Source organism: Delphinapterus leucas, chromosome 16 (assembly GCF_059928025.1).
Source record: "Delphinapterus leucas isolate spDelLeu-1000000601 "Yukka" chromosome 16, BTC_Dleu_Yukka2, whole genome shotgun sequence".
NCBI classification, from domain to species: domain Eukaryota; kingdom Metazoa; phylum Chordata; class Mammalia; order Artiodactyla; family Monodontidae; genus Delphinapterus; species Delphinapterus leucas.
In genome coordinates, this window is record NC_143144.1 from 43,153,406 (window position 1) to 43,165,947 (window position 12,542).

The 12,542-nt window shown below is 40.3% G+C and overlaps 1 protein-coding gene across 6 annotated transcripts in view; it reads right to left on the reverse strand.

The window, feature by feature from the left end:
- Positions 1-11,975, reverse strand: part of UBE2D1 (ubiquitin conjugating enzyme E2 D1) — a 39,842-nt gene extending 27,867 nt beyond the window's left edge. For 2 of the 6 annotated variants that reach the window (XM_089897855.1, XM_089897852.1), the window contains exon 1: positions 11,068-11,309. Coding sequence is in view for 4 of the 6 variants with exons in the window: in XM_089897852.1 (XP_089753978.1) it covers positions 11,068-11,091 (24 nt within the window). In the remaining 2 variants the exon portion in view is untranslated. Of the gene's footprint in view, positions 1-11,067; positions 11,310-11,432; positions 11,532-11,702 lie in introns of those variants that run through there. The other 4 variants (XM_089897856.1, XM_089897853.1, XM_089897851.1 and 1 more) reach the window with 4 other exon arrangements.
- Positions 11,976-12,542: the final 567 nt, after the last annotated feature.

The following is a 12,542-nucleotide window of genomic DNA, read 5'->3' on the forward strand; positions in this document are numbered from 1 at the left end:
CAATCTGAACAGCGGAGAAGGAAAGCTAACAAGTCAGTTTCCTTATTTACCATCATACTTAATATGACACTATGCAGTAAATATTCTCTAAAAAATTGTGCTGACCAGACTGAAAATGCTTTGTTGTTCTCTAGTTTCAACATTCAGAAAGTCTAAATCTCCATAATAGATGTAATATATACCCCACTGGGTATGTGCAAAGGACATTAAACAGCCCATGCATAGTGACTGATTTACAGTCCAAAATCGAAATTACTGAATCCAAAGCACATGAAAGCATTATTTCAAAAATCCTGGCTCAACAGGCAATTAATTAATGTGACACAACCATCTTTATATCAACACTTCTAAAACAAGACAGTGATTCTTACTGGATTGCATTTTTTACGTTGTCTCTAAAGGGATATATGAGCTATAATTGGTTTGTCTGTAAATAAACACTTCATGGGCTTGTAATTCAGACTCTGATCTCCTTATCCAGTTGACTAGAGCTATTTCAATAGGGAGATGTCAAACAATTCTCAGAAATGTCTCTGAATACAGAACCCCTCTAAACCCTTGAATTAAAATATCTTTATTTTAAACTGTGAAGATTCTTTCCTGAAGACTTCAAAATGCTGATGACATCCAATTAATTAAGTTATAGGAACCAAATTCACTTCAATAAACTGGTCCTGGCTGCTTCGCTGTCTCTTTGGATCAGGTATCTCTGGCAAAGGCTGTTTATTAAAAATAATGATGATAATGCAGCCAAATTCCACACAGAAGGAAGATGATGAAGAAAGCAATGACACTATTGACTTTGCCACATCAAAGTAATATTTATTAAATTTGAACTATAAAGAGCACAATTTAGAATAAATGTTTGAGGTCAGGTTAGGGACATTATCTACCCAATATCTCAGATCTGAAACCACTTTCCCCCATGCTCTCTAGAGCAGCCATAATATGACTTTCAATTTCCCAAAATGCTACCTTGCCTGTAATTTAAAACATGGCTTCCTTTTAAAGGGAAGACTCAACAACCTCCCTTTATATGTAATATTTCCATCATAGGAATTACATAAATAAAAATATATTTTAGACAAATCCAAGGTATCTCAGTAAAAAATTGTATTTGAATCTACTTTATGAAGTATTATGGTAAAAATGCACTTATTCCAGGAACCCAAACTCTAAACCTTGAGATCACCATGATTCCTTCTTCCCTTCATGCCCCATCGTCTATACGAATCAGTACCAAGTTGTTTAGATTCTCCTTTAGTCCAGATCCTCCCACTGAAAGGGTTCTAGAAGGAGGCCCATCCTATAGAAAAACTGAGGTCCAAAGGGCAGAAGAGTTGGAGAAAAGCCAGAGGAGAGACATTTCAGGATAAGAAGCCAAAGGTTTGAACCAGGGAGACACTATTAAAGAACTGGTCAGTAGATGGAGGGGTCTGAAGAGACTGCCCAGATTACTGAGCCTTAGAGATTTGACTTGAAAGGCCAATCAGGGGGAGGTACAGTGGGTCAGACCAATTCAAGAAGGCCAGGTGGTACAAACACCCACAATTTTCCTCACATACCCCCTTTTCCAAATGCCCTCTGCCACCAGGCTGGCTCAGACCCTCCTGGACCTCATTTGAACAAGTGTAATGCTGTCTTAACTAACCTGCTGTCCTCCTACTTCTCTACCAACACACTTTGGTCAAAATCATCTTCTTGAAGTACCATGTCAAACCCTTTCAATGTTTTTCCATTAGCCTTAATAGAAGATTTATAAATCCTTAAAATGGTTTCCAGGATCTGACTGCTCTCTAGCCCCACACTTTCCCCCAACATTCTCTGCACCAGTCACAGTGACTTTCAATTCCCCAAAATGCTGTCTTGTCTCTAGTTTCAAACATGACTTCCTTTTAGATAGAAGACTCCTAATCACCACCCCCCTCAACTTTCACTTTCATGTCTCATCTTAAACATCATTTCCTTAGGGCGGCTTTCCTTGAACCCTCCAAAGGGTCCCTGCTATATTCCCATGGCACTCTTGTACTTCCCTTTTCGTGATGTACTACAAATCTATAACTACAAACAGTAAAGAATCTTGTGTTCTATGAGGGCAAGAATGTATACCTAGCAATAGGATTAAGAATGTTTCTTCTTTACTCAAAAATCTTCAATGGCATCCCCCAACTCCTGCATTAACTACACATTTGTCAGCATGAGTCTTCAAGGCCCTCCACAGTATGAACCTTTATGGTCTAATATTTTCTGAATGCTTCCCAAAAGCATGATTATCTGTTCCCTTCCAAATAAGCCATGTACTTTCCAGTGCCTTCATTTCTGTAGCTTCCTCTATGGACCTAGCTTCCCTGTCTTAAAAAATGCTATTCTTCCAAATATGCCATTCTTCCAAACCTATATCCAATTCCACCTTTTCCGTACAATTTTTCCTAATTTCCCCCAAATAAATTTGGCCTCTCCCACCTTTGACTCCCCTCCTGCTCAAATGTTGTATTTTCCTTATGGTACTTTCCTAAGTCTACCTAGTTGTTATGGTACATCTCATATCCTTACTAGTTTAAAATTTCTTAGATAATGTTGGTTATACCTTGCTTTTCCATATATCTCCTTATCACATTTTGTATATGCCTTATATACATAAGGTGCTCTATAAGTGCATTAACTTGAATCTAAGAAATCTACTACATGTAAAGCAGTTGTGTAAGGCAGCTGTCTAAATATGTGGATAAAATAATCTTTTAAGCACAAAAGATACCTTTGAAACAGATGGATGCTAAATGGAATTAGAAAAGCACATTATGTTACCCATACAAAAAAAGAAATACATCTTATTTGCATCTCAAATAAATGCTCTTTAATCAAAAAGTAATATATCTTTAGAGACTCATTCATCTTATATTATACATTAAGATGCCCACATTTATTTCAATTCTGACAATTTAAAATAAATATAATTTTAGCTCAAGTTTCATGCAGCAGTAGAGCACAGTGTCACTGCTCAATATTTATTTTTGTGACCATTTTTGCTGTTTGCTGGACAAAAGGAAAACAGCAAATAACATTATTTAGATGTGCTTAAAATTGTAAGTCAGAAAAGACCACAGAAGTTATCTAGTTCAACTAATTATATTTCTAGATAAAGAAAATAAAGACTATGAGTTTCTTGGCCAAGGTCACAAAGCCAAAGCCAGGACACAGGCTCAGACCATCTGACTTCCACTCCAGCACTCCTCCCACTCCAAAACAATACTCACCTCAAGGCTGTAATAACTAGAGCACATTATTTTCAGTTGACATTGGAGCCAACAATACTCCAGTACTGAATGAAGGACATTTGCACATTTTCAGTCATGCTCAAGAGAAACAAAAGTGTGACAAATGAAGAAATGAAAAGGAATTCTTATTATCTTTTCCCAGGAGCCTTCTTTCTTATAAATGGTTAGAAATGAACACTACTTCACAAGCTTTGAGAGGGTCTGTGTTCAAAGACACTCTGAAAGGCGAGAAAAACATGATAGGACATTACATACATAATAGAGTTTTGACACACGATGGAACATGCAACACAACATTTTAAATGCTACATTATCAAAAGTTACTATTTATTTCATAGTAACCAAGAAAGATGGTGCTTCAGGGAAAAAGAAAAAAGGTAGCAGCCTATTTCTCAAAACCCACTTAAAACACAAACCTATCTACCAATATGTACCAAATATTTACCTTCTTACAGTTCTATCCCTAATAACTGGCACATAGTAGGTACTTAATAAGTATCTTCATAATAAAGTAATTAATCTCTCTTAGTATCACCCGGTACTATTCTTGAATACTGCAGTTGTACATCAGTGACTATAAAATGCTGCTACTTGTAGCAGAAAACAATGAGCACTGACAGTTTGTATCAAACAGAAACGTTTTAAGACTAGAACATTTTACAATGTGTGTGAATCTATATCTGTGTATGTGTGCTTGTATGTATGTATATAGGTTCATTTGTTTTCTCTCTATATACATATGTACACATATATGTATATGACATGTATTTTTGACAATAGTGATTTTACCTAAAGATCTTATGCTATGGGACAGTGATTTTCAAACTTTCCTTACAGCAAGTCATAATAAGAAAAACAATATATACCACAACCTAGTACACATAACACATACACGCACAGGAATACATATACATAACTAAAACAAAGATTTCATGAAACAACACCATTACTATACCCAAAGCACTAATGTTTTCTATTCCATTTTTTAAAATGCAGTTTGTGTCCCCCTAAACTGATTTTGTCACCCCTGCTCTGAAAGCTCATAAAAGTGCGAGAAGACACTAAAACATTGGCAAGGTGTAAATGTCTTAGTTTGGCATTCATTACTTAAACATAGCCTAGGCTGTACAGACACCAAACGGACACTGGCAAAATGAAGACTAGAAATTATTGAACACTGTTCATTGAAAAACTATGCTGAAAACCGGAAGGACGTTATCATTGTGTAAGTAAAACATAGAGACCACATTCTGGGCCATAAAACAAGCCTCAAAAATTTTAAAGGAGTCAATAACAGATATTCTGATCACAATGGAATTAAATTAGAAATCAATAACAGAAAGCTCTGTAAAATCCCAATTATTTAGGAAATAAATAATATATTTTTAAATAACTCAAGAATCGAAAAAGAAAACAAAAGGGAAATTAGAAAATCTTTTTAACTAAATGAAGATGAAAATACAACACATCAAAACTTGGGGGAAGCAAAAACACCAGCAAGAGTTTTACTAGTTTATGGGACTTCCCTGGTGGCGCAGTGGTTAAGAATCCACCTACCAATGTAGGGAACACAGGTTCAAGCCCTGGTCCAGGAAGATACCACATGCCGCGGAGCAACTAAGCCCGTGTGCCACAACTACTGAGCCCGTGTGCTGCAACTACTGAAGCCCGCGTGCTCTAGGGTCCGGTGCCGCAACAAGAGAAGCCACCGCAATAAGAAGCCTGTGCACCGCAATGAAGAGTAGTCCCAGCTCGCCGCAACTAGAAAAAGCCCACACACAGCAATGAAGACCCAACTCAGCCAATAATTAATTTATTTATTCAAAAAAATAGTTCAATCAACATACATTAAAAAAAATAAATTAAAAAAAAGAGTTTTACTGGTTTAGAGAAGAACAATGAGCCCAGGCCACCAAGTCTGCTGGGTTACCTCTAGAGCAATCCAAACTACTCACAAAAGGAGGGTGGCCACCTGGAGTGAGAACCATCAGGTTAATTTTACTGCGAATGAAGTTTAAGGTAAACAAACCCCCCACCTCACCCCAGTTAGAAAGGCTTTCCTAAATCTGAAAGAAGACTAGGAATCTAATGCTGTCAGTGAAGGAGAAGAGCCATGCAAACAGGATAATATGAATACAGAACAGTGGGGGAAATATCCAGAAAGAGGAAAGACAGGAAGCTGCAGAGCATGGTGTGATCCAACGGGCAGTGCTAGATGGAGTTTTTCAGGATGGTTTCCTCCCCATACTACGGATAACTCCTGGAACATAGGAGCCTCTTACTACTGTCTAATGTATGTAACTGAACCTTCACAGATTCATCCCAAGACCAAATTAAATGCAGAAAAAACCCCTCAGCTTCTCAGAGGCCATCTAGATCAAAGCAGGCCAGAATCAGAACCTGTTTGGCCTTCATTTGTTCTGAGGTGGTCTGCGGACCCCTCCAATCCTGAAACCCTGCAAATCTGGGTTATATTATATATTCCAGTATTTTTTAATCCAGCACACAGGGTTAAGAGGAGAGAGAACAAGTATCTCAATACTTAATTTTTTAATTACACATAGCATCAGTTTACCCACTTTTTAAAAAAGGGGTGCGGGGAGCTAATACATTACAGAGAACCATTAACTCAGTTTGATGCAAAGTATTAGGCTGATCATTTTGATTAGCGGTGCTCATTAAATACATTTCCTACATGTATTTCAGGGAACTAAAATGAATAAGGATGCTATTCTGCTTTGCTGGAAGCGATCCCACATCCTGCTAGGTTTGGTTTTTATAACATGTGCCTGGCTTCCTAAAGCAGGCATAAACAGCCTTATTAGATCTATGCTATTTATTTCCACAGAGGAGAAACCTCAGAACTTTTAAACTAGGATAGGTTATCTAATCTTTTTACACCTTTGTTGTGATAAAGGAAGAAAAATATATGATCTTGGTGGCAAAAGGAAGATTGAATTTAATTACAAAGATTTAAAAGCAGAAAAATGCATACAGTGGCTTTTTAGAAAAAGAACACTTTCTTCCTTTCATCTCAAGGCAAACCATTTATCTACCAAGAAGCATGAATAGTGTGTTCTTTTTAAAATGTTTTTAGAAGTCATATCCTTTTTTACTGAAGGAACCTGGAGTCTTAGACTTAATCTTGTAATCTGAAAGTCTTTCTAATATATCTGTGTAATCTGAACTGTTGACTACTATTCAAAGCCATTATAGGAACTAAATAGCTAGATCAATTCGTAAACCATTTTCTCAAATGAAAACCTCACAATGAAATGATACTTTTGACAGAACATTTATGAATTACACCAATTTTTCTAAATCCTTTTGGAGGAGAAACATTTTAAGTGATGGAATAAAGATGAACAAAGTTACATTATTCTTTTACCATGTTAACCGGTCTAGTGCACATTACCTCAGAGCAAAAACTTACAATGCATAATCAACAAGCTGAGTGATGGATCAGTGAAAATGATTAAATATGCCAAGGTCTTAATTATAATACATTACATTTGTACAGAATATTCCAGTTTGCAAAACACTTACATCCATAAACTCATTTGACTCTATGTCCTTCAGTTTAAGTACAACAGATAGAAGATGTGAGTCTACCTGGATATACTGAAATAGTTAAAAGCAGGGACTCTGGAGCCAACTGTCTGGTTTGGACTCTTAGTGCTGCCACTTACAATTACAAAATGTGATTCTGAGTACATTACTCAACATCTTTATGCCTTAGTTTTATCATCTGTAAAATGGGGATAATAATCGTTTCTACCTCTTGGGCCCACTAATGATTAAATCAATTAATATATGTCAAGCACTTAATACAGTATCTAGCACAGAGGAACCATTATATATTATACATGCTGGTTGTACTTATCAGCAGCTGTATGGATAGGGAAACAAGCTGGTAAGTCACAGAGCCAGGAACAGAAACCAGAGCTTCTTCTCCCATCTGATGCTCCATCCACAAAGGGCTGCGTTTTTTTTTCTGTTTGTTTTTTTGAAGTATCCTAAGGTTTTCTACACTGACATAAAATAGTTTAATGCGGAAGTGTACAAAACAAAAAATTCAACAGTTCAGAATACTTATAAAGTATTTTAATTTATATATACATTTTAAGTTAAATTGACTATTAAAAATACAAATATTCCATTTTGGCAGCAGAACTATATACTGAGGAATAGTCATCTGTGTTGCTATATTTGCAAAACAAAACTCAAATCTAGAGGGAAATATACTAAGATGATAACTGTTAGAATTTCCTTTCTTTTTTTTTCCCTTTCTGGTTTTCAAGACATTCAGTATTGTGATATAACATTTATAATTAAAAAAAATTATTTCCAGGGACTTCCCTGATGGCGCAGTGGTTAAGAATCTGTCTGCCAACACAGGGGACATGGGTTCGAGCCCTGGTCCGGGAAGATCCCACATGCCACGGAGCAACTAAGCCCGTGCACCACAACTATTGAGCCTGCACTCTAGAGCCTGCGAGCCACGACTACTTAAGCCCATGCGCCTAGAGCCTGTGCTCCACAACAAGAGAAGCCACCACAATGAGAAGGCCACGCGCCCAACAAAGAGTAGCCCCCGCTCGCCGCAACTAGAGAAAGCCCACGCGCAGCAATGAAGACCCAATGCAGCCAAAAAATAATTATTTTAAAAAATGATTTCCAAAAAAAGTTTACCAAGGTATGAAAATAGTATTCATAGAATAAACACTTCAAAATTAATTCTAGAAAATAATAAATGTCCAGCTGAAAAACTGCCCTCTTTTTTCAGACATGTTTTAGGGGATCCTTCCTCAGACTTTGTTCAAATTTTTTCCCTTTAGTGATTCAGGTGACTGTGACAACATCTTCCATTGTGTCTAAAAATAAGGCATGGGTGTGTAAATTTATGAGCCGAAATGCAAAACTGGCACTGGATGTCTAAATCAGAGTATTAAATCATTTAGCATACTCTAGCATAAAAATATATTTTGAGCACTCATATCCACATGCTTTGTATATTCATACAATTTTAATTCAACTATCTTTAATCTTTTCAGATGAAGTGAAGTTATGAACTTTTAAAAACATGCCAAATCACTTCTTAAGATATTAACCTGGACAAAGCACTCCACTCCAAACCTCAAGCTCCTTCTCTAATAAGGAGAGTAGACTAGAATGTCAGTCAGTGGTTCACAACCTTCTTTCCACCCCAGCGCATCTGTGGGATTCAACATCTCTCCATTTACAGCAGTGGGGACAGTCTGAAAATGTCCCACAGGTGATTCTGATACACTACCTTATAACAGGAGTCCCCAGCCCCCAGGGGCTGGATACCGGTCCATGGCCTGTTAGGAACCGGGCCGCACAGCAGGAGGTGAGCAGTGGGCCAGCGAGCGAAGCTTCATCTGCGGCTCCCCATCGCTCGCATTACAGCCTGAACCATCCCCCCCATCGCTCGCATTACCACCCCCATGGAAAAAATGTCTTCCACGAAACCGGTCCCTGGTGCCAAAAAAGTTGGGGACCACTGCCTGTAAGCTATTCCCCTGCCCTCCACCCCACTCCACTCCTGCAGAGTTCTTTAAGGTTCTGCACAGTTCTAAAGCTTGCCACTGTGGGTACACGAAAATCACAACCCAATGACCTGGAAGGTACCTGACAGTGTTACTTTATTACATTTTAAAAGAAAGGCCGAAAGTTAATTATGCGTATTCTTTTGTTGAAGCATGCAAGATTCAAAAAGAATCTGTAAACTGATGATATCAAAGACAGCTTTGTAACTTAACTGAATATGGCAAACAGCACAGCTCCCCTGGAATTTGCTTCTAGTCAAGGAGGTAGGTAAAGAAAGAGGAAAAGTGGGGAATCAAATTAAATGCCTCTTGAAGTTGAAAGAATGGCTGGAAAAGAGATTTGTACAAGTTAACTTTTCTGATAACAGAGAAGAAAAGCCAAAGACTGATATGCAGAGATGAGATATTATGTGATCCCAAATTTTTCTTTTTTTTTTTTTACAGACAACTCTGTTATAAACTAATAATAACCAATAGCTACTAAAAATATGATTTTCATATATGCCATATTATAAATATAAGCCAAATATATTGGCTTAGCATGGTGATTGATAATTGCCCAGTATATTTACAAAGAGTGTCAATTTTCTTTGAATGCTTACTTACTGTGGACAAATTCTACGCTATTTAAAAGCTACTGGATGTGCGAAGCCTTGTGAAAAATTCTCACAACTAGGGAAGAAGGAAATGGAATCTTAAGACTTCCTTGCAAAAATGTGTTTACCTCAAATGTGAGCCAACATTACATCATCATTAATAAGTACACAAGACATGGCAAAGATGCTGAGTGTGGCTTCAAAATGAGAATTATCTACATGAAAAAAATTTGTAATTGCATTATCTTCAAATCAGAAAACACATTAATCAATAAATGCTGATGATTAGCTATGTGTTTTGTAGTGAGAGGAACCTTAAAAGGCACAAAAAAATAACAGTATTTCACAGATTTAGTATTTGACCTCTCCCCCACCCCCGGCAAACTGGCTGGGTCTGAAAGTTGCTGTCCTCTGTACCAGAAGATGACACCAAGGGTAACTGAGAATACAATGTATACATCTCTATCACTGCTCTGTGGATTCATGCCTGAAAAAGTTGACACAAATTTTTGGCAGGATTTCTTTTGAAATTCTTTGTAAAACATGCTGTCCACTGTTGGCTTAACTTGCTGAACGCACTACCCATTAAAAAAAACAAATTCTCAGTGTTCTCCACATGAACCATAACAGTAAAAACCTAAAACTTGTGTCAGTGAACAGACGTGATAACCCAAAAAGAAATAAAAGTGAAGAGAAAGAAAATGCCCCAACCTCAGTTTTGTAAGATGTTCACATTAGAGACTGTAGCAATAAACATTATGCAAGAGAAGATAATTCCTAACACTGAGTTGGGATGGATAAATATTTGTTTAATGAACATACACATTTCTTCCTCATTCTATAGCCATGTGTCAAAGCATCAAACAATTTAATTTGTGGCAGTTTCTGTTGTGTCACAAACTTTACATATAAGTTTATCACGAGGGGAAAAAAAACCTGCTTGGCTTGACTCACGATGAATCACAGCCAAGAGGTCATCTTGTTGTGTATCAGCAACTATGTTTTCACTACAGCTATGTGACCTAAAGTGGCAGCAGGAGAGGCACCAAAATAGAAGAGGCAGGAGGTTTCTCCTGGTTTCTCGGCCCCAAAAGAGCTTTTCCACCCCATTCGGGCATCTGAGCAACAGCCAACCGCAGAGGAGAGAAAGAACAAACCCAACAGCTCCGCGGAGGAAGGCTGCAGGCCCAGGCCCTCCCGGGAACCCGGGGAGGCAAGCACATAAAGAGGACGGGCTTAAGAAACAGCGTGGAGAAAGCAGCATGACAAGGGCCAAAACTAGCCGGGTGTAGGGCAAAATCCAGCAGTGACCGAGCAGCACAGACTGCGGGAAGGTCTGGAGACCAAGGAGGCTCTCCAGCCCGGGCTCGGGGCTCAGCTCCGGCGCGAGCGCACAGCGGGCCCCCTGCCTCCAACAAACCTCCAGCACACGGGACCTACCGCGGCTCCCACCTCACCTGTCGGGTGCCCGCTGGCCCCGCCGGCGTCTCTGGCCCCCGGTCCCCGCCCCGGCCCATCCTCCCTTCACGTTCCCTCGCGGCGCGTCTCTAGGGGCCACCGCCGGGGTCAGCGTGGGCAGGGGGCCGAAGCCCGCCCCGCCGCCCCAGGCCTGGCCCCGGCACTCACTTTCTGAATCCGCTTCAGCGCCATGGGTCAGGGAGGGCGGCTGGGATACCGGCCGGCTGGGGGCGGCTGCGGGGCTCGGGGGCGTGGGGTCGTCGCGGGCCCGGCTCGCCGGCTCCTCAGCTGGCTCAGCCGGGTGAATCCCCAGCTCGCCGCTCTCTGGCTCGCTCCGGGTGCCGGTGCCTGTTCGTAGTGCGCCCGCGAGCGAGTGTGCGCGAGTATGCGGGCGGGGACGCCGGCGAGACTCTTTTGTTTCCGCTTTTGCTTCTGGGAAGGAGCCTGCGCCCGCCCCGCCCCGCCGGGCACACTGGGAAGTGTAGTTTCTGCGCCCTGCTCGGCCGCCGCCCCGGGCCGGGCTGGTTACTCACCGCTGACCTCGACACACAGCGTGGGCTCAGAGCTGCCGGCTCTGGAGTTGGTCCCTGCAATTGGATTTTGATCAAGGTACTGAACCTGGAGTTCCCAGTCTGTAAAATGAGGATAACAAATTAGCTCGAAAAACACGTACCGGATGCGAATATGTGCTACAGCTCGTCTTGTTATTTTTACCTTTACAGATTTCACTGTTCTCAAATATATAAATTGCCTAAATTTCTCACACATGCACAGACTCATTCCAGTTATGACGCCTTACTTACCTCCTTAGTTTCTGTTTCAAAAGGCGCCTCTTCTGTCCGACGCTGATCTCGCATGCCTGCTCCTCCTTGGAACTGTGAATTCTGAGCTTCGTCCTCACTCTTGTCTCCTTTTCCGTTGGCAGTACAATACCTGCTCAATCCACATAGTCTACTCGCACTCCTCACTCCCCCAATTCTTATGAACTTGTGTCCCCTTAAAACTTGCCTTCTGCTTTCAGCAGCAGAATTCGGTTTTCACCAAAGTTGAGCTTCTAATTCCCGAATCCAATTCATTCCTTTTCCTCTGTGATGTTTTTGACCCATTTGATTGCTGGCTACCCTTTCGCTTTTCAAAACGCTCACCGCCTCCCGCTTCCGGAGCAGCAGGGTGGTTGGCTCTTCTACTTCTCTGACTTACTCTTTTCTGTTACCAGCTCCTCTTCTCAAGAGTTAGAGTGCCCTGGAGTTCCAACCCCTGATCTCTCACCATCACTATCTTCCTAGAAAATAGACTTCGTGTCCTCCCATGTCCTGGGAGGCCACCCAGCATGGCTGGAGGAGCTTGGGCTTCGTAGATTGACCCCCTATCCTGGAGTGGAATCCCAACTCTGACCCCTACCACTGTGTGACCGTGTAGCTACATAAACTCTCTAAGCCTCAGTTTCCTCATGTCCAAAGCGATAATAATCTCTAGATATGTTATTGTAAGAATTCACTGATATTAATGTAATGTGCCAAACACAGTACCTAATATGCTAAAAGTGCTGTATAACAATTATTTCCTTATTTGTTTTTATCTATATGATGATGCCTTTAAAATCTGTCTTTCCAACCAAACCGTCACCCCAGTTTCAGCCTTTT